General features: G+C 38.9%; 1 protein-coding gene across 6 annotated transcripts in view; it reads left to right on the forward strand.

The window, feature by feature from the left end:
* Window positions 1–23,512, forward strand: part of Opcml (opioid binding protein/cell adhesion molecule like) — a 1,121,214-nt gene that overhangs the window by 1,003,694 nt on the left and 94,008 nt on the right. For all 6 annotated transcript variants that reach the window (XM_021232088.2, XM_021232087.2, XM_021232086.2 and 3 more), the window contains one exon: window positions 6,151–6,276. In XM_021232088.2, coding sequence (XP_021087747.1) covers window positions 6,151–6,276 — 126 coding nt within the window. The remainder of the gene's footprint in view (window positions 1–6,150; window positions 6,277–23,512) is intronic.

Genomic DNA, 23,512 nt, shown 5'->3' on the forward strand with positions numbered 1-23,512 from the left:
AGACAGCGAGCCAGCATCCAGGAGGAGATAAGTGAACGTTGTCCTGGCCACAGGGAGCTCCTGGACTCCAGAACCTGAGAAAGGGACACACAACCTCTTAGAATTGTGTCTTCCATAGCACGGCCACTGTCTATGGGATGGGGATAATATGCAGAAACACAAGGGCCCATTTTGTTGGCTTTGCATAAAAGAAGCCTTCTCTGCAGGAAAGCCTTTTCTAACTCAAGTTTGCTCTCTTACAAGAACACAATGTTGTACACAATGTTGACACTATTTCAACAAGTTTTCATTATATGTAAAGCACAGTTTTAAGCATGGGGTCCATTGTGCCTTATAAAGTTTATATTTAAAGTCCACTGCAGAAACAAATAAACACATCTCGTCAATGAAGGCAAAAGCACAAAACTGTAAGTATAGAAGAAAAGGCGAATGTTAAGAAGATGCTGTAACAAAAGGGACTGATTTAGACAAGCAGTTAGGAGAGCACCTATAATGACAGTCCACTGACCTACTATTTTCTTAGTGCAGTCTGGGCATTTCAAGTTAAGATTATTATTCATTTCTTTGTGTCTGTTTGTGAGATTATTTATCAATACTAGCATGATATATATATATATATATATATATAGAGAGAGAGAGAGAGACTTACTTGTCACAGATCTTTATTGTCATTGAACATGTATCTGCTCTCTAATGTGGAGAAGCATTTGAAATTATTCCCAAGTGACCTTTCTGTTATCTTCAAAAAGTTATCATGGAAGCAAGCTATCGATAGAACTTCATAATATTACTAAGAACAATTCAAATTAAAAATTATATTAGAAGTATTTAACAACCTCCTTGACAAGCAAGATGCTTGGTCTTGGAGCAACAAGGATGACTGGGATGGACTCAGGCTGCCAATGGTTTGCACAGCTGGAGAAACTACCTTGTATAGGGTAGGGAAGTTGTTTGCTGTAGAAAAGACTGTGAGTGGCAGTGCCCATATAAGGATGCCAAGCAAGGATAACTGAAAACCAAGGGTCTATGGATGTGTTGTATTTGAAAATTAATAATATTAGACTAAAAGAAGACACATTATAAACCTATATAATCTAGGATAACTTACTGAACTCTCCCTATGCCTCTGTTCTTCATTTTAATTCTAGTTATTTTATAATTTTCAGGAGTCAATGCAACCATTCAAGAGTAAAGCCATTTGAACAAGTAGTTAGACACTAATATTGGCTACCAAGGGTTTCATAACTGAGACTTCCTTCCTTCCAAATTATTCTCTTCCTGTCTTATTGAGAATATCTATGTACTTGTAATGGAGTTGATCGTTCTTCCTTTGGGAAAATGACAGAATCCCCCTGGGTCACTGGGAATGATAGATAGAGTTGCTTGGCAGAGTGGCAAATCTGGCTTGCTTTGGCCATCCACTCTAGGAAGCTTGTTCCTAATGAGTGACATTAACTAGTCACCTGGAGAATGCAGAGACCACATTAAGTTACCACCCCATTTCCCTGCAGCCTTTAAACTAGCACAAGAAACACCATGACAGTAAAAATGGCACCTCTATAGTGGGTACTGTGCTGGGAGTCCCAGCCCAAGGTATCATGGATTGGCTTATTAAGTCACTACACATGAATACAACTGTGCTTGCCCAGGCTCTGTCTGTGTTCCTTCCAGAGAGACTCTAGGGTCTTCATAAAGAGGACTTAAGATGGCCTAGCACTTCTGGCTAAAGCAGATATTATTTTGAGAATATTTGGAAGCTGTATAGAAGTTGTTGCTTTATAGGAATGAGAAAACACATACTGACATTTCAATGCCCAGACCTATTTTTTTAACAAGCTAGAAAATACAGAAAACCAGGTAGAACCATTTTCTCCAGAGCATACAGTACTGTTGGAAAGTGCATTGGGTTTTTTTTTCTATGTGTATTTTGGTAAAATATGTGCACTGAAATTTCAGGGCAATTCCTAATGCAGAAATAACCCCCAATATGGCAGATTTATAAGCTAAGCAATTTTTATTTATTTGCTAATGTGGATTCCCTCAAGAGCTCAAATGTTCTGCTGGTTACTTATGGCTTCTCCTTGAAAAGTCTTCCCTGTGAGGTCTCAGCAGTGTGAAACTGCAGGCTGCAGAGTTGTCAGAACTGAACTGTAGCTGTAATTCTTTCCTGCCAATGACTTGGGTGGTTTGGAATCTACCCGCACTTCAGCTGTTTGTTTGATAATTAATAATTCATAATTAAAGTGGCAATACAAATAAATCAACATGACTGTAGGCTTGGTGCCTCTTTTTTCTGTAATCTTTCATTTGATGCTGATTATCTGAAAAAAAATGGAAAGGAAAACTTTCATTCCAAGCTTTGCCTCCCTTAGCACTGGAATACTGTTCAGATTGTTACCCAGTTCCTCCTCCTAGAGAGGAATTCAGCCCATTCCCTTGATAGCCTCCTCATCTAAGATGAAGGAGTCTCACCTTTCCTCATGCACTTGGTCACTAGGGAAAGAGACAGGGTGCTGCTGTAGCTGCAGTGAGGCATGGTTTTTCATCTTCCTGAGGCAGGCTTGGATGAGATGACACTTGAAAGATGACTCTAGTGTTTGGGACTCTAGTGTTTGGTGGAACTGCAGAAGGAATATGGCATGTTAGTGGTTCTCTAAAACTGAGTCAAGTCTTTATAGGAAAAGGATGTTGAAGGGAGAGGAAGAGCAAAGTCTTCTGTGTTCCTGGGCCCTAATATCTTCCAAGGGCATGGGGGTCCACAGTGTGCTCTATTAGTTGTAGCTGTCTATAGATAAGGGGTGTATAAAGTCTTCAGAGGTCCCATTTAAATAAGAAAGCTTGTGTGTTACCCCCTAAGGCATCATGGAGGGCTACAAGAATCAGTAAAGGAGCAGACCGATTACCTTATTGCTTCAAAGGGTCATGCTGTCTACATGGAAAGGGTAGATTATATGGACTTAAAGATAGTAAGGAACCAATTACAAAATTCCAGGTGCGAGTCTATTTTAGTTGTCTATTGAGAATGAATGAGAAACCCAAGCAGAAACTCTGATGAGAAGAGTTGAGGTGGAATCAAGGTATTTTCCTATTCTGTCATTTTAGTGAACTTGATAATTAAGGTCAAAAGTTTGACCAAGGTAAAATGAGGAGTTACAGTGTGCTTGATGTGCCTAAGGTCCATGGACAGTGTTCTGGTACTGGAAAGGAAAACAATTGTGCAATGCTATTGTCACTTTTCTTGTAATCATCAGCAACATTGTGGCTGCCATAGCAACCAGTACATATTGGGTGCTTCTTTTACATCAAACACTCTGATAAGACAGCACTTAAAAGTATGCAGCAAAGAGGTTAGTGCCTCCCAGTTCACAGGTGAGGCACCAAAGTTCAAATAGTAGAACACAAATTACTAATTAAGATCACACAGTGAGAAATTGCACTCCAGAGCCCTGCCTCTAACTGATAGAATACCATAGCACTAAAAGAACCCACTTCATAGTACAGGTATGTCCTGGCTTACTGTGGCTCTCAAAGTTTTTGCAGTTTTTGAAACAGTACAAAAGCATTTCTCATATTGTAGAAGTCTTGATCTAAGTTTTGATTTGAGGTCTTTCCAAGGATGGTCTTATGTTGTATGCAACTCTGACTGTGCTGGGCAGTGGCACTGAACCATCACTCCAGTTTCATGATGCAGTCAAGAAAGAAACCAAGCCACCATTCCTCCATGATATGTGGGGGTTGCTGAGCTATGATGCTCATTAGGTGTTGTACATTTAATGCATTTTGAACTCAATGATATTTTCTACTTAGAATAAGCTTATTGGTCATAATTCCAACACAAACCAAGGAACATTCATACACTGAAAGGTGACAACAATAATGGAGAGTTTAATACTTGCATTTGTTGGTTCAATGAGAATACATTAACAGCAGCCAAGAAATCAAGAGAAAGTTTCAGAGTTTTAAAGGATAGGTAAGAATTTGGAGATTAAGAAAGGGGAAGAGAATGAAGATGGAATGGTAATAATGGTACAAATGGGTTAAGTGGAATGAAGAAAAGAAGACAGAGTAGAAATGGGGAGTATGGGGATGGATGACTAATACTTAAGGCCTTTGGAAATGCCATATAAAACCCTACTACTGTAGATGTTTCCCAAAATATACACATATAAATATAGAAAGGGAGTTTAAATGGAGTTATCCTGTAATGGAAGAACAATGAGTCTCTCAAACACCACAGGTTTCCAAATAAAAAGCCAAGTACAATGTACAGGTTACATCTTTTGGAGTTCTTTATCACTGGGGTCACAGACCCCTCCCTCCAAAAACTTCTACAGGCTATTGCTGTTGTTTTTGGTTATCCTCTAGAACTGCATTGTCTGACCCTGTTGCTGAAGATAACACATGTCTGGGTCACAGACCGCAGAGAAATCAGATTTATCCCTATTGGTTAACTTTCATGGTGCTAGAAGGCTCTATTTTCAATACCAAAGGAGAAAAGTATTAAATACTCTTATCCTTTTGAGAACCCTGTGAGCTAGAGTACCTGACCTAGCAAGACATGCCCACTGGAGCATTAGTTGCACAAAAGTTTGGAGAGCAATCAATCACTTTATGATTGTATTTGATGCCTGATCACAAGACAGAATTCATGTTTGGTTCATAATTCATGAAGCTTAGTACTGTTTGTTAGCTGGAGATTAAAAAAAACCTGTGGCAGGCTAGGTCATAGGGAGTAGAGAAGACCCTAATACTATTATTCTACTAAATGGGCATAGTTCTTATCCATAGATTAGTGGATCTCTCAACACTCATTAGAGGAGCTTCTTTGAGCAGTAGATAATTAACACAGTAGCAAACATAGAGACCCACAACTGATGAATATGCAGAGAATATGAGACTCTGGAGTGCTCAACTCTAAATGAGATATTTATGTCATAATCTGCCTTCCAAGGCTCAAGCACTATCATAAAAAAACAGCATGAATATACTGTAAGAGAGAAAGGTGGTGAACAACTATAGGCAAACAGTTTTCCATGCACAACAGGACACTTGTACATCTGAACTGAAATCCGCTGAAGTTCTATCACTGGTTCAGAAGATACTGGGTATTGATAACTGCTAAGGGAGGGAGAATATGATTGATTCAAGGATGTAGTCTTTAAATTGCTGTCCATGTTCCAGTAGATGATCCTATACTCATCTACAGACAGTACTAAATGGACTTGGTAGGTTTTTAAAAGACAGAGAAAGAGAGTACATGAAGTTACAAGGGAAAGTAGTGGGGAAGAAGGAGGGAAATTATAGAGGATTGAGTGGGGTTTATGTTTCATCAAAACACATTAAATCTGTGCATGTTCTCCAACCAAAAAATGAAATTAAGAGAAAGACAGCAAAATTTGAATGGCTTTTGAAGGTTATATTGATCAATGGAAACGTTCTGGTTTTAGAGGTTACCTAATTTTTGTGAATATGTTTTGTTTGTATGAATTGCATGCTCAATGACTCAATTTTATTCTCACTGTCCTATACTACTTTTAGTATACTTACTAAAAGTTCTGTGGACTTATGGAGTTGGATTTATATAAACTTAAAATAAACAACCATTAAACAACAACAATGTAATAAAATAAATGTTAAAAATGGAAAAGAATTAAGGGAAGATAAATTGTGTTCAACTTCAAAGTTTTAGAGAGAATCTGAATGCTTGGGACATGGTAATTAGCCAATGTGTTTGACTTTTGGAGTAAGGTATTACATATAATCTGTGACTGGGAACCTCCTGTCATCTGTGCAAACAAGAAAGGAGCCTCAGGATAGAGAAGGATACATGCAGGTCTTCGTGTTTTATCTTTTACTTTGGCTCCAATTGAGTAAGTAATTTTACCCTTGTCTTCAGATCTTCTGCCAGTGCCACCACCATACCTACACCAACCAGCTACCCCAACAAGGCACAACAATGAGTTTTTCTATTAGATACTTCTTGTAAATGGTGTCATTGGCAAGATCTTTGCCAAGATGAGCAAAGTGACATTAAAATCATATTCATGTACAAATACACAATATGATATATGCATATTTATATGCCGAAAACTCTTTTTAGGTGCAAGGAAACATTTTCAGATTTTTCTAATCTCTTGTATTTCTTTATAGTTCCTCCCCAGATAATGAACATCTCTTCAGACATTACTGTGAATGAAGGAAGCAGTGTGACTCTGTTATGTCTTGCAATTGGCAGACCAGAACCAACGGTAACATGGAGACACCTGTCAGTCAAGGGTAAGGTATTCATTTACCATGCTGAGTTTTTAAAGTGCGTATTAAGAGAACTTGGTTCTCATGCAAAAGTAACATCAGCAGTCAAAAAATAACCTTGTATGTGAATGCAGTAAAGCAGCATCTCAAAAGCAATCAATTCTATGTATCTGCTGCTGGGTACCACATTCCAGGAAAATAATTTGTAGAAGACATTTACTGAAATTATTTTCTTAATCTTTCCATGCCTTATAAAGCCTTTGACTCCAAACTGAAAGGAAGAGTAGATGAGTAGCTTTTGTTAATGATAGTGACTTGTGTGGAGATGGTTGTGTCATTTCTTGTAGTGGAGGGTGAAGTTGATATCATGCCCTTGGGAACTTTGTCATTGCTATACATGAAATAGAAAAGGCTTTCTGCTTCAGTACTTTCAGGACACTTATGCAGAACCATACCCATTGAATCTGAACATACAGAGTTTACCCTGAGAGGAAGAGAGAAATTATGAGTAGGGGATTACAGTAGGCATGACCTTGCTGGATACTCAGTAATTGGTATTAAGAAATCAGTTGCTATCATCTCTAACTTGGTAGGAAGGAAATCAAAAGGATGTGGGTCCTTGTCTCCTTGGAAATAAAACTTGCTCCAACTTGAACTTTCAAGGATGGGCACAGAGCCATCTCATATATTACACTGTTGCCAGAAACTGTGATTTGATTCTAGAGAATATACAAGAATAAAGTGCTCCCTCAGGCATTGGAAAACCCAAACGTGAAACCAGTGAATAGGAAAATACACATATGCCTGCATGTAATGTAAAAATAATGTACATCTAAAAGAAAGCAGGGAAGTAAATCTTTATAACCTTGAGAAAGGCAGAGATCCCTAGACACAAAAGCCCTCTCTGGAAAGGAGAGAAAAATGAAAGACTTGCTTGAGTTTCCCAGGGCTGTCTTTGTCAAATGTGAAAAACTTCATGAATTAAATGGAAATGTATTTCTTTATGCTGTTAGAGACAGTGTGTCAAAGGTCAAGGTGTGTCCAGGTTGATTCATTTCCTTGGTTTATTCCTTCCACCTTTCCTTTTCTAGCTTCTGGTGGTTTTCTATCATTCTCAGGATGTCTTGTTTTGTAAATGTGTCACTCTGATTTCTGCCTTTATCCTCAGTAGCATTCTCATTATGAGTGAGTGCAAACTTCCCATTTCAAAAGGAAACAAGCCACATCCTATAGGGATCATAGTAATTATCTCTTCTTGTTTATTTGTTTACTTGATTGCCTCTATAAAAGACTCTATTTCCATTAAAACATCATTAGAAATCAATGAAAAGTCAATTCTCTGAAAAAATACTTATTTCTGACACAAAATGACATCAACTATATATAAGAATTTATAGCATACAAACCTAACAGCCACCTAAAAATGATCAAAATAGGAGTATGGAAGCAAGCAAAGTACGTGAACATATACTCAACATCATTGTCACAGAAATGACAATTGAACCACAGTGAGATACCACTATGGATAGAGCCACTAGAAAGACCAAAATTAAATGGACTGATAATGTCTAGTGCTGGTTAGACAGTGAGCCAATGAAGCTCAGCCTCGTTAGCTCTGGACCGAGAAACTGAGTAAGCACTGTGGAAGGAAATTTGTTATTTTACTGTAAAGTGGAACAGACATTTAACATACACTTAATGTAAAGTATCCACAAATGTACACTTCATGTGTTAGTTTCAGTGACAATAGTTTAAACTAGAAGTTGCCCACATGAACAATGATGCAAGTGAGTAAATATAAACAATTGACCAAGGTTGAACAATCAGAAGAATCAACCACATTCATATGATGTAGCTACACACACACACACACCAGGTGATTTCCTTTAAATAGACCAGTTCTAGACCAGGAAACGCTAATCCATAGGGACAGAAGTCAAGTCATCAGTTACCTAAGAAGGTCTTTGGGTATCACTGACTGCAAAGTTGTGTAGGAAAGGGTGTGATAGGACAGAGCTCTATATCTTGAGTGAAATAATAGTTATGACAGTTTCAAATAAGTCAAAATGAATATAACTTTACACAAAAAGTAGGTGTGTTAAACTGAGTATAAATTAGATTCTAATAAATTTTGAAGTTTGTTGACATGTAAGAAACAATGTACTGAGGTATTTTCCTAATTTAGGACATCAGTCATTTCAATAATTCCAAAGGAGTGATGATTTATCAATGGAAACATCACCTAAGCAGGGGCTGTTTTCTTCCTCATACACTAAGAACATTCATTTTCATCCCTACCTGTTTTCTAGGGAAAGATAATGCTAATAAAAATACTTAACCTTTTTGGTAAAGATTACAGACATTGAAACCTAAAATTTTAATATTATAACATCAATAGGATCATTAAAAAACACACAGTGGGCATCACAGAGCTCATCTTTGATCTAAGTGTAGCCATAGTGCAAATTCCTAAAGGCACATGCCTCAGATGACTTTTGTCTAAAGCCAGAGAGAATTTAGGCTTTATGTGAGCAACAAGAATATGTATAACCAGGAGACCAATTTTTATGCACTTGGTAAAGTGGAATGTATTTATAAATGCTTTCAATGCCAGAATATACTTATTTGATCCCAACTATATAGTTCTCGAAGTCTGGAAACATTGTAAAAGGAATTTTGACTTTGTGTAAGTGTTTTGAAGCAAATCTTTCTAATGGTACACCTGTAAGAGTTCTCCTTTTAAAGAAGAGGGATTCATTCATCTCCCAACCTTTTATATAGTGTTGCAATTCAGCATCAGAAAAAAAACAGCAAATTCTAACTTTAAATGTTGCCTGTGCTCTTTCAGTCTCTAGGACTGCCCTCCATGGCAAGCAGGGCTTTTGTCTCCAGGCTCTCAGCTCACCAGCTTTCATGGTCTGCCATTGTCTTTGCTTATCTGCTTACAATGACATTTAAACATTTCAACTCTAGGTATTGTTTCTGAAGTTTTAAAAGATCTGGAGAGTTTGCAAGTTTGAAATCTGCATCTGCTGGGTGGACCCAAGTGTTTTCTCTGTTTAAAAAGACATTGAACTTTACTCAAAGTCAAGGATTTTTCCTAAAGAGGAACATCCAAAGCAATGTGAACATCATGAACAGCATTTTGAGGGGGAAACATTGTTGGTTAGTTGAGAATGGAAGAAAAGCAAGTAAAGGTTACAACGATGTTTCTTTTGACATTCCAATGGTGTTATACTTGAAGACTGAGCTCACTGGACAGCTGTGTTCCCAAGAGACTGATGCATTTCTGAAATATACACCTTAAATTATGGACTTACATAATTAGAATAAATAAACAAAGTATTAGTTTAGGAAAAGAATCTTCCAACAAACAGATGATTGAAAGTTAAGAATAATATTCACAATTAGGTTTTAACTGGTAACTCTAAGAGAGGAATGCATCTTAATGGTGGAATGTGTACCTAACCTGACCAAGAACCTGGGTTTGAAAACCAGAGTCAGAAAATGACAGTCTGAGTATATGCAGTCAATTCCTAGAAATCATAGAAAGAAGTAAGAGTAAGTGAATGTGTAAATCCTTTACCATGTGTGAGACTAGCAACCATTAACATTGATGTGTTCCCCAAAAGATAAGGAATCTCTGAAAAAAATATAATGAAGGGAAAATTACAAAAAAGTATAAAGATCAAAGTACAGGAATGGGACTACTGCATAAAATTATAGTTGGACAATGGGGGGTTGAAGGCAGAGATATGGTGGTAAATGTTTGTTTAAAATAATCTGTTACTGCTGGGCATTAGTGGCACACGCCTTTTATCCCAGCACACGGGAGGCAAAGGCAGGTGGATCTCTGTGAGTTCAAGGCCAGCCTGATCTATAGAGTGAGTTCCAGGACAGCCTCCAAAACAATACAGAGAAAACCTGTCTCGAAAAACCAAAAAAAAAAAAAAAAAAAAAAAAAGTCTGTTAGTGAGGTGGGAAGAGAGAACTTTGAATACTGTTACCCAATTCCCTTGGTGCAAGCATCCAGCCTATTGGCACCTTCCTGGGAGTCCCTCAGTAGCTCATTTTCTCTTGAAAACCCACAACTACACATAAGTAAGTCCTCAGCCCAAAAGTAGCTACAGGGGTTGAAGAATGCACAAGATTCTACATGTGGTTTAAAGATTCCCAGCTTTTCTAATCTCTAGATTAGTGAAAAGCTGAAGGCCTCTGGACTAATTTGCTCTGCAGCATTACAATTATCCATGAATTCCCCACAGGCAGCATTCTAGAAGACCTGACGAACACTTCCCAGGATAGCTAGGCATTTTATAGGATCATGATGAAGTGTTGTGATATCTCCAGGAAAAATGGTCTGTAGATATCCATTTGGGTTTTCACAGTTGACACGTAAACCACTAAGAACAAACTATGTAGCTTTAGATATAAAAAGTTGTTCCTAATGTTTTCAGTAGCAGATAATGACTTACTACTAAAATACATTCTTATGGATGTATAGAGAATATGACACTCAGTCAACGGGCCTTACACACATACAGATCTGTTGCAAAGTAGCCTACAACTTAGGACTAGGAAAAATTCACAGGTTTCTGTCTGAATGATTTGAGTTCTGCAGAATAGGGGAGACATGTTTCAAAACAGGTAAGCAGAGAGGGTGGGCAAATGGCCGGTGTGTTTGCAGCGCACTGTGAATGAGCTTAGTTTCGGGAATTATTTTCTGATCCCTTCCTGTAGAAAAGAAAAACAGTAATTGGAAATCATCAGAGTCAGGGGATGGCTCTTCTGTGTGCAAAGGGGGTTGTGAATACAAAGGTGCAGGGATGAGAGCAGAGAGAGTCTCCATAGACCTGCTCTTCTCCAGAGGGATGTGTTTCTTTCCTTCTTGTAATACCATAGCAATCCACTCTAATGCCTCACACCTGGCCAACGTCTAATGACATATTTGAGAAGGCCAGATGTTTGGGGAACATAATGAAGTCTTCTCTTCTGTCTGGCTCCACTGAGATTTTAAGATGACAGCGTTTCACCTGTGAGTGAGCTCCTCACACAATCTACTCATACAAGGGAATACCTTGGGGAACTAGTGAATGAATTATTTTTGCAGAACTTTCTAGGTAACTGGAGCAGACTACTTTATGCATTGATTTGAACCATTTTAATGGAAGCATTTTTTAAAAATGTAGCAGGCTGTCTTCTGATTCTTGTCTAGTGAATGCCACTTAGCCTCATCTTTATAGTATAACAACAACCCTACACATTCTAGTTGTTTGTAACTTGGTACTTAAGGACTAGGGTAATATGCCCTTTAGATACTGTTTAAATCCTTGTGTCTGGTGTCCATTGTTCCTTGCTTTTCCTTTCTTCACCCCAATCACACTAATAATTGCCAATTCTCCCTAAAGTGCCTACCTTTCAGCTGCTGCCTTTCTTCTGATTGTTTGCTTCTAATTTGTGACAGTGAAGAATCTATATAACTCAGTGGATTGAGTCGGAGTAAGAGCCAGATGGAGGGGGCCTCAGCTCTCATGGAGTGATGAGGTACTCTGATGGTCATCAGGAAGAAGTAGAATTTGCTATTGTTTTACCACAGGAAGTTGCTTAATACATGGGTTCCATGATAGTGGGGAGCTAATGCTAGCAAAACCACCATCCATGGTTCTCATTTGTTGGGCAATTCTGTCTTTTGTACTCTCTATTTAATACTGAGGCTGGTAAGTGTGCAAGCCTGTGCCTGTTTCAACCATAGTCTTTGTTGCTCTGTAATTCCCAGCAAGAAAGTCTTAAACAACTTACCAATTCCTAACCATCCCTAATATGTATAGGTGCAAACTCCTTTCAGATGGTGCGTTATCTCACTGAATGTATCTGGACTTCAGTCTTTTAGACTTGAGCTTGAGATCTCAGTAGGATTAGAAATATTTCTTCATCCATCTCCCTGATCCTCAGTTTCTTGTACTGTAGAAAGGGACTTTGTATGTCAATCTCGTCAGATAATGTTTGGGATGAAAATAAAAAGAGAATGGCAAGCATTCATTACTGTGGAACTTGGGTTTGCAACTCTTTTATATAACCATTGTTCTGTGTATTAGTCAAATGCAGTCTTAAAAGTATGTAGCATGTATGTAATTTAGGAACTGGCTATCACAGTGTCATGTTGGAATTTCACTGTGTTACTAGGAAAATGGAACTCCCTTCCATGAGTTCTTACTCTTGTTAGCAAAAGAATTTTAAAATGGATTTAGAACAAAGCTTCAGAACACTTTATTAGTTTGAAAGAAAAAGGGCCAAGTAGGCAAGTTGTGAACCCTGGCAACTGCTAGGAGAGGGAGATGCATAAGAGGACCCTTTTGAGTTAGGATCCATGACAGAAGGCAGGATCAGCAATAGACCTCCTTAACAAGAGGTTGTGTACCAAAGAAGACAAACTTCAGAGAAAGTGAGAAACCCTGGGTCTGGATGGGTGTGTCAGAAAAAGCATGACTTCTTTTGGGCAAGTATTGGATAAAGAAATAGAAAGAAAAAGGAAAGTTATCCTCTTTGAACTGCAAATAGGAAAAGTGGGTGGGCTTAGCATCTCTGCCTGGCATAATTTCTATAAGCAACTACATCAGGGGAGGGGTTCTGGGAAGGGATCAGTACATTGTCTCAATATGGGATAATTATTCCTCCTGCCTCCCAAGTATGATTCCAGGTAAATCTGCTTTCCTTGAGGGTATGGTCTTAGGGTCAGATGACTGACAGACGCATCCAGATTAACTCTCAAAGAATTAAACAATAGTATGTAATGTTCTAATCTTTAGGGCAGGCCAGAATGTCATGTCTCCACCCAGGGTCATAGGTAGAACTCAAAACATTCTTTTGACCAAAAAGAAGTAGTCTTCTTTTACTGGGCCTCAACAAAGCTATTTTAAATATTAAGGAGGGGCAAAGATGATGTTTCCCATTTGGATATTGCTGAGGAAACAGGAGATAATATCCAAAGTCAACTATGATAGAGGAGTCCAATAGTCTTCAAAGCTGCCATCCCTATCTAGCTACCCAACAACTGGGTCAATCTCAGTCTTATTTAACGTTTCAGTAGTTCAGAACGAAAAATGCTAATATTTAAATTTATTCCCTTATTCTTTCTCCTTTGAGTCATTTATCTAGCAAATCAGTGTTTCTGTACCCCACCAATAATCTGGAATTTATACAAATGTTTTATTGCGATGGACAAATTTGGAAAGAACCTAAATGTCTTTCACTGAGTGGGTAGCTAAACAGTGGTATATCCACACCATAGAATAGTGCACAGAAAAAGAAAAAAGCCTTCTTAGTGCACTTGACAATTTAGAAAAGATGAAGCCTGGACACTGTGTTGAGTAGAAAGATGTTATATACTGTGTTATTTCACTTTCATAATATTCTTATAACAGCAAAAGTATGATAGCTGACTGAAGACCAATAACTGACAAAGAGTTCGAGCAGAAGAGAAAGCAATGGGATGGCACTGCCTTGCTGTAGAACCTATCACATTTTGACTGCTGTGGTAGTTATGTGCATAATGATGTGCTTAAACATATATAAAATAAAGATGCAAAACTGGGAAAAATCCATGTAAATCTCATAGCATCCTTATAGTCTATACATATTTACATATGTGTATACCTTTAATTAGTGTTGATATGCAATTAACACAATATATCGTAGTTGAGGAAACTTAGTGGAAGTGTATGGAACTTGTCTACTATTCTTACAATTTCTTGTAAATGAATGTTAATTTTAAAATAAAACATTGCAAAAAGGAATGAGTAAAACAAAGCTATAGTTTTCCAGTAATAATCTGACACTATACATACTTATAGAGAGGTTTGTAGTTTATACTTCTACATACATCATCTCACATGAGCTTCTGATAGTTCTCCAAATGGGTCAGGGAAGGAATACTCTGCCTGTTTCATGGGCACAGAAAGAGACACAAAGGGAAAGACATGACAGGTGATTCCCAGCTGACTGAGCCATCTATGAAAGGAACCTAGTTTCTGGTTTTTGAATCTGGAACTCTTTGTACTACACAAAAATGGTTCATATGGCTTCAAACTGGAATGGTGAATTTTAAATCAACTTCTGCTTGTTAGCAGGGGCACCCAAGGGTGCCCACTATCTTTTGAGTGCCATCTGCACTCTCATCTTTTCCTTCCTTCCTCCATACCCCCTTCCAGTGTCTAGCCACGTTTCTAGCTCTACATCATGTTGTTATAACAAAAGCGCTGCCTCCTAATGAAAGCCACAGCCACACCATTGTCTGCTGATGGTCTCTGTTACTCCTCTGCTTCAATTAAAATAGACCCACTAAGACCTTCCAGCCTCGTTTCTCTTCTACACCACCCCATGTCCAAGTTACAGCCACTGATAGAAATTGCCCATTAGCTGACCTGCTGCTCATCCACTCTTACTACTGCTCCTTTGTCTTTCTGCAAGGCAGCCAGGATCCCTGTTTCTAATCTGGAGCCATGTTTAGAGCCTAATTAATCCCTGGAGTGTGAGAAAGGGGTGTCTGAGATGAGAAATCAAGGTTATACATATCTTGCTCAGTGGAACAGTTATGGGCAAACAAGCTGTTCCTCTCACATTTTTGCAAAGCAAATTTATGTTCACTAACTTTGGTTCTTGTTGTAAATGAGAAGTGTATGAAGGTCTAGCAATGCGCTTTCACCATATGGGTGCCCATATGTTCCCCCCCCCTTTGCTTGCGTACATTTCGCTTTGGCATGCACATATGCCTGTATTTTTGCAACTTAACAATATTAAAACTAATCCCATTTATGCTCCTTTTGGGTGAGTTGATTGAGTCATAAATTCCTGAGAATCTCTTTCTTGGGATAGTGAAGATCTGATGCCTGAGTAGGGGGAGGGCAGAGTGAGCTATTCTGGCAGCAGATGCTCTCAGCCTGTGCCCCAGCCTGCGAGATGTCTCTGACCCAAGCTCTGTAGTTGGATACTAACCTTCATGGCTGGGTAGCATGAGCAGATAAAGCCTTGGTGATAACCCACATTCTGCCTTCCTTGTGAGGAGGACTCTTTACTAACAAACAGATGGTAATTTCCCAGGCTTCCCTTTCTGAAGTCCCTGGTGTACGTAACTACTCTTGGGGAGAGCCACCTTGATGGCTGGAGGTGTAGCACTGGATTTTTATTTCTATTTCCTACACTGAGCTGAGAAACTATGCTTGTCAGAAATGGAGCAGCTGGAAATTCAGCTTGGACTGAAATGATGTTTAGCTTCTTCACCAGGCTCTTTGGAGAATAACCATATAAAAAATGGATATTAGCATTATCATACTGGGTGAAAACCTCAACTAATTCTCTGTAAAATTGCAATTGGCAAGACTACTGCTGTTTGTTGTCAAGCCTTCTCCATCTTTATTTCTTACTCATTCATTCACTCACCATTAGCTTCATGGACAATATATATTGCATGTGTGCTCTCTCTCCCACACATGGTGTGGAAGGTAGAAGTGAGTCCCGTCTCAAGGAGCAGACCGCCTAGAGAAGAGGTGATATTCAGTTATCAAGTTAAGTCAACACACGCCATGTCAGTGTGTGGAAACACAGGAAAGTATGACCCAGTGCCTGGCAAATTTTCTCCAGGAAGGTGGCTTTCATGACGAATAGAAGTCCATTAGGGAGCTTGGCATGGTGGCACAAACCTTTAATCCTGGAACTCAGGAGGCACTTGTAGGGGAATCTCTGTGAGTTGGAAGCCAGCCTGGTGGTCTACAGAGTAAATTCCAGGGCAGTTATGACTGCTAACACAGAGAAATGCTGTCTCAACCAACAACAAAAAGTCCATTAGGAGAGAGAGAGGGGGATATGAGCACTTGTTAGCTCCCTAGGTGGACAACTTCCACAAAAGAAACACAAAGTTCAAGTTGAAAGAGGGAGCTGGGTCTTCAAAGAAGCAACTCCATATGCTAAACAGAATAGAGAGACAACATGCCATGTAGAGTACTCAAGAACTTTTACTCATTACTCTGAAAACACTATGAAAAAAAAGGAACTTCAAGAAAGCTTGGAAATAAGGTGATCCTGTATCTAGATTTAATTAGGAACATCTAATTTCTCAACTACCCATTCTCTATGTAAATATGGCAACTGACTAAGCCTCTGCCTCTATTCCACATCTACAAACCAGAATGAATTAGTAATGATACTTTTCTTTTAAGGAGGCAAGGAGAATGGAATCTGATAGTATCTATTCCAAATGCTTTTAGATTATAATATAAGAATGGAAATTAACATGTATCATAGTAAGTGTAAAATTGGAATTAGAAAGGCACCCAATGCTGCATGTCGTCTGTTGCAAAGCCTTCTCTATACAATTGCTATATCAAATTATGCTATTGAAATCAGTCAGACACTGATAAAATTGAGACCAGCTTTACAAGTCCTGTAGATATAATTGGCCTCAGCAGTGGGTCCACAGTGACTCTTGCTGCTGAGCTGAAATTGTGAGCTTCAATAGAAAATAATAAGCAGCCTGGCCCCACACCAACACACTGCAGCCACCTCTAGAGATAATGTGTTTTAATTTAGACACTGAGCCCCTTCGCTTGGCCAGATGTTGAAGGAACTTCAGAACGATTCATTTCCTTCTTCCTTCTGGCATGAGCACACTTGAGAATCTTTGAAAAGACCCCTGGCTCTAAATCTGACTACTGACTTTCCTTGGAGTTCTTATTTCATAGCCATTTGTCTTTCTTTCTATAAACCTCTACCTTCCTAGGGTAAAGTTTTTATGAATCACCTTCTTGGTGAAGGAATTTTCAACTGGGTTTCCAATATTTATAATCAGACTTACTATGATAAAATTCTCCCTGCCATGTATCAGTATGCAGCCAAGGCAAATACAAATACAACATAATCCCTGTTCTAGACTGAAAGGAAACTGGAGGGGAAGACCAATACATCTCATCTCCCACAGCAAAGTAATTGGGAGCACTTAAAGAAAGAGAGCAAGGAGAGATAGCCTGAGATCAATGATTGACTTTTTAAGATCTGTGTCCCTATTGTGATTTAGGAAGGACAGTGGCTTCATTAGAAGTTCCAGGTAACTTGCAGGGAGGCCCACATTTAACTCACTGACAGCTAGAAATGGATGCACACACACACACACACACACACACACACACACACACACACACACACTGATGCCTAGTTATGGGATTTTCAAAGCTTCCCTACAAACTTAATACAGCTAAGTGTGCCGTATTGAATTAGCATGCTTCACATGAACAAAGCATCAATGACATAACACTTAGAAGCTTAAACACTAAGAGGTTTTGTCCTCTTCATTCTCTCAGTGCTCTGGGCAAGGTTCATAAAGTGCAAAGAGAATGTCTTGATGATCTAAGTTGCTGATACACTGACTTGTCCTGGTGATGATATAACCCACTTTGGCTAGATGGGAATCCATTTTTCCTGTCCTGTGCTTTGGCCACTGGAGGTCTAGTTGAGTACATGAGCTGGCTCATTTGGAAAGTTCCTAGTACAAAGCATACCACCTCACACATGAAGTGTGATCAAAGAATTCCTATTGAATAACTGTATTCATATGGTCTTCTATCCATCTCATATCATGCCAGAGATAACGGAGAGGGAAGCACAGTGATGACCTGCCTAGGCCTGTCTCCAGATCCAAGGACTCCTGGGATGATAGTCCTGATGTGCAGAGGGCAGGCTGTCCAGGTGTTTTAGTCACCATCTTATTGCTATGAAGAGACACCATTACCAAGGCAAATCATATAAAATAAGACATTCAATTGGAGGCTTGCTTACAGTTTCTAAAGTTAAGTCCATTATCATCACAGTGGGGAGCACGATAGCATGCAGGAAGTAGCTGGTCCTTCATCCTGGTCCATAGGCAGAAAGAGAGACTGTGCCTGAAACCTCAAAGCCTGACCCCAATGACACACTTGCTCCAACAAGGTCACACCTCCTAATCCTTTTAATTCTACCCGAGAGTTCCACTCCCTGGTGACGAAGCATTCTACTAAGTGAGCCTATGGGGCTCATTCTTACCTAAACCATGCTGGGGGGGGCACTTTGGAGTTTATCTACAAAGTTATAGAATGGTGTTCTCTCTAAAACGCATTCTTTCCATCTTCCCTATCGTTATTCTTGCTTCCTCCTGTCCCTAAAAGTTCTCTGCTGAGGCTCTGTTTATTACATCTTCACCCAATACTCAAGGTTGCTCTGGTCTAGCTTTCTAGATCACAATGCTCTAGGGTACAGAAGATGCTTGTTGTTCTAGTCCTGGCTAATCACATGCTCCTGGGAAACTGTGGCTAGTGTTGGGAAAATGTACCAACTTTGCAAAGAGGTAGCACAAGAATTGGATGACGTAGCTTGACATGCTTAGTTCAATATTGGCAAACTGGGGGAGTGATCTTTGCATCCCATAGGATAGATTTGTCTTTGTGACACCAGCATTTTGACTTTCCCTGTTCCTCCAAGCTCCATTTCTCCCTGTCTTCCTCTCCACAGCACCTGCTATCATGGGCTTCCCACAGTGCTGTGAGTTCCCACATTGCTGGAGCTTGAGAAATGACTCTAGAAATGGTAGCAGTGGGGGAAGTTCCTTCCTCCACAGTTTAAAAGAAGGGAGCATGGTTAATGAGCTGCTTCTCTTAGTATGAGATCCGGAAGGGGGGAGAGAAGACTGAAGGTGCTGCTTGGAGCATTTTAATTGGAGTAAGCTCTCCAATCTTGTGAACGTTCCAGCCTGGGAGAGACACCCTCCAGTGGAGGTAAATGGGATCAGGGGAAACTGGTCTCATTAAGCAAAACTGGTTGATTGTCACTTTGAATGTGGGCTTCACAGCCAGAGGCTATGATTGACTCTCATACTAACAAGAACTGGGGATGAGGGAAGAGGCGAGTAAAGCAGATTTCTCAATACCCTGGCATCATGGAACTCCGTCCACCCTTTCCCTGAGAGTGGGACACCCAGGACATCTCAGTAGTACGAGCAGGCAGCCGCCTTCTCTGCCTTTTCTTTGTCTAGCCACCACTCCTTCGTTTTATTTTTTTTTCTCATTTTTTCCACCAGAATATCTTATTGTTGAGAGTAACCCCCTGGGAGTGCCAGAAATAGTTTGGTTTTAATGATACTCTGGATGATTTTGCTTCCTAAGAGAAATGCTAGGTAAAGTAATGGATGTAAGCAGCATTACCGTCCTCCACGTCCCAAGTGCCACCGTACAGCCCCCCCACCTCTGTCACACACACACACACACACACACACGCACACACTTTTCTCAGCTCACCTCTGCCCCTCACAGCACCGCAGTCATAACTACTCTCATCTCAGTCCTCACAGTGCTCTCTTTGCTCCAGTGAGCCTGGGCTTATTTGTCCCTACACAATTGGAGCCGGATACAGTAATTACATCTGCAGTGAAAGGGTTTCTCTCCCTTACCAGCAGTAGGTATATTGCTAGTGCTGCTAATGAGGAATGAGCCTTTCCTGCGGAGCATCATGGGGCCACAGGAAGTGCTGGGACGTCAGTCAGCAAGACATCTGGAGTTTTGTCCAGGGCCACAGTGTATCCCAATAATGCTCCTACTATATTTTCCTGTTTGGGAGATTGACAGCAGTTGGAACAAAGGTAATGTGGCCATAACACTCCCAATCTGAATTGTAATTTCAAAGTATCTGTTTCTGCTTATGATGTAAAAGTTCCTGTAAGACACAGACACAGCCTCTAGCTGAACCTTTATTCTCAGTGCCTGAAAGGATCCATAGAGACGCTTCTTCCAGCCCTGGCTTGCGTCACTCACCCATCAACACTGTGATCATGGGCACTTCCTAGGCTGTCTTTTTTTTTTCTGGTGCTCTTTGTGACCTCCAGCCTCTGATTGGCTATATATATTTGTGTCAATCTAATAAGAAAAGGCAGTGGTATATGATCATTGGCATACTTTAATTGTGTCGGTGTGCCACTCTTGACTTCACCTCTCCTCATGTTCACAAAAGCCTTGTGTCAAAAGGCAGAAGACAAAACAGCAAAGCAAAGATAGAAAGGTCTCTCAGTTATATATCAATTCATGTAATCACTCATTCATTCTATAAACTAATTAGTGAGTACTGGTTACTCACCAGGGTTCAGGAGTACTGGAACAAGTCTTAATCCAGCAGTCAAGAGGGCCTTGTGCCAAAAATATAAAATAATATAAATTAAAACAACATTGCCTATCATAACCTGAACTTGAAACTGGAATAAGAACCAATATAAGACTTAATGATAGTTTTCAACAATATGACAATGTAGCAAGACATGAGTAGTGCACATGTTTACAGAACAATGACCAGTGAACTAACAATATAGTAAGAGAAATGAAGTATCTCAGAAATATCTCAGCTAACTTGTTTTTTTTTTTCAAAAATGGGAGAGGTGGGTGATGGTGGTGCACACCTTTAATCCCAGCACTCGGGAGGCAGATTCAGGCAGATCCCTGTGAGTTTCAGGACAGCCTGTTCTACAGAGCTAGTTCCAGAACATCTAAGGCTGTTATACAAAGATACCCTGTCTCGAAAAGCAAAAAAAGAGGAAAAAAATGTGGGAGAATCAGGAGTGGCTCCTAAGAAGATGGCTCAAAAACACATTCAGAGTGTGAAAAGAAAGAGCCTATCGTAAGAGAGTGAAGGAGAGCAGAAATATCCAAGGCATCAGAGGGAGATAATTAGATGAACAATGTATAAAAGAGAAATAGCATGTTGTAATTGGTAATATAAAACCAGTTTAGTATCCTGGGAGCATAAAGTGTGAAGCTGTTGTAGTGAGATAGCATTGAGATTACTTGTCACAACTCAGTTATCACACAGCATTGTAAGGAAACAGGCTTGGTCACACCCACCCAGCAACCTCAACTTTTGTCCACATCTTTAAGGTGAACATCAAGTAACAAACATATTAAATGCCTGTATGTTACCATCAATCTTAGACTAGGATGGCTGACTGATATTCTCTGCCAGACTTTTCCTGGTTTGCTCACAATATACATTTTTTTATTGTTTCCCTCAATATTTCATGAGAATTCCAAGCTGACTGGATCTTCACTTCATCACAGTCTATGTTCTCATGCTTCAGCAGAAATTGCTTTTCATATTTCTAATAAAACTCAGTTGGGGGTCTCTTAACTTGGTCCTTCTGCAGCTCTATGCCAATTGCTCTCAGTAGCATTAAGCCTAGGAACCAAGAATGAATACTTAGATGTACATTGTCAGAAATTAACATTTATGTCTCCATGGTAGTTATATAAAACAAAGCTTAAGAAATGGATGTAGAACCGAGCTTTGTAGAGCACAACCATGATCCCAGTATTCAGGGACTGGGACAGGAGGTTCAAGCATTCATGACCAGCTTGGGCTACATACACAACAACACCTTATCCCAAAAAACTGAAAAGAGGAAGTATTTGAAAAGTGAGTTGCAAACTAATTCACTTAAGTATAGCATTCATAGTAACAAATTCATAACTCTATGTAACCACTAACCCAAAACAATACAGCACATTTCCTTTAGCACAAAACACTATTGTTTGTCTTCCCAAACTTAGTCCTACCAAATTTAAGTAAACACCATGTCTGACTATGTGTATAAGTTTCTTGAAGCACATATTTACCTAGAATGTATACACATTTCTTAGAAAAATATATGGAGCTAGAAAATATGTACGTAAGCCGCAATGTACATATATATATATTAAAAAGATAGACAATTTAGTATAATCTTAACATATATATGTATATATATATATATATATATAGAGAGAGAGAGAGAGAGAGAGAGAGAATTGTTTTATTCAGCTTTAACATTTCTTTCACGGTGTTATGTGAGGTCCCTTTTATTTTGGTCAAACAGTATGATATTATCTAAATATATCAATATGTGCTTCCTCAGGAGCCATTGGATACACACTTACCTACTTCTACTCTTTTGAATACTATGTAAAAAGCTGCTAAAATATATAAATGCATTTGTGAACACAAATTTACACTTTTCTTGGGTTATAACTTGGGATTGGAATTGGATGGCTGAAGATGGGGTTTCTATCCCCCCAGGTCCTGCCAGGTCCCGCCAGGTCCCATCAGCAACAGATGGTCATTCTGTGCATTTATACTAAATTATACAAGAAACTGCCAAAAAGCATTTCTAAGTGGTTGTTCCATCTTATATTCCCACACATTGTGTAAGCATTGTGATCATTCTGAATGCCTGTCCATCACAATGGCATTCTCTCTTTCAAATGCCATGTTTGATTTTACATTGTACTTCTCTGGGGGCTAATGATGATTGCACTGTTCCTTGTTCTGACTGGACAGTTATATGTCTTCTTGTTTGAAATACTGGTTGAAGTGTTTTGACTCTTTTTGATCATGTTTCTTCAAATGAATGAATTGTAATAGCTGTTTCTATATTCTAGATACATGTCCTATGGGAGATGAGTGAGTGTGTGTGTGTGTGTGTGTGTGTGTGTGTGTGTGTGTGTAGATAGATAGGGACAGAAAGAGGACTTTTGTGTCAGCCTGTTTATCTTCTCATTTTCATGAATGATATCTTTCAGAGAATTAAGTTTTTAAATTTTGATAAAATCAGTATTTAATATTGTAATTTTAATAGCGTATAATATTGGATAAAATTATTCAAAAATATTACATGTTTTCCCCTAAAATATTTAGAACATAGAATTGCAGTTTCAGTGTAAGGTTTACAGAAATGTATGTGCATTTTATAAAGAAAAGCTTCAAAATAATTTCTTCCATAATGCCGTAAATCAGTCTAACATCAAATGCCAGACACACTCTGCCCTTTTCTATGAATGACCTTGAATTCTTTTTTTAAAAAAATCAACTGATCATTGATTTTGGTTTCTCGCTGATAGTCTACAATTTTTCCTATTACTCTATCCATGTGTCGATACCATACTGTTTTGACAACTATCACTTGATAATGTCCTAAAAATCAGATATTGTAGATTGACAACCATGACGTTTTCAAAATATTGTTCTTTGTATTTTCACATAATTTATTAATCAGTTTCAGAATATATACTGAGTATGTGAAAATCTCAATTGTGAATACATTTTAATTATACATAAGTTTAGTAGCTTAACAATATTGAGGTTTTTCAATGCTTCAAACATATTCTACCATTGACCTAACCTTATTCAATTATTCTCAGCAGAATTCAAAATGTAGTTATAAAGCAAT

Source organism: Mesocricetus auratus, unplaced genomic scaffold (assembly GCF_017639785.1).
Source record: "Mesocricetus auratus isolate SY011 unplaced genomic scaffold, BCM_Maur_2.0 Super-Scaffold_100022, whole genome shotgun sequence".
NCBI lineage: Eukaryota > Metazoa > Chordata > Mammalia > Rodentia > Cricetidae > Mesocricetus > Mesocricetus auratus.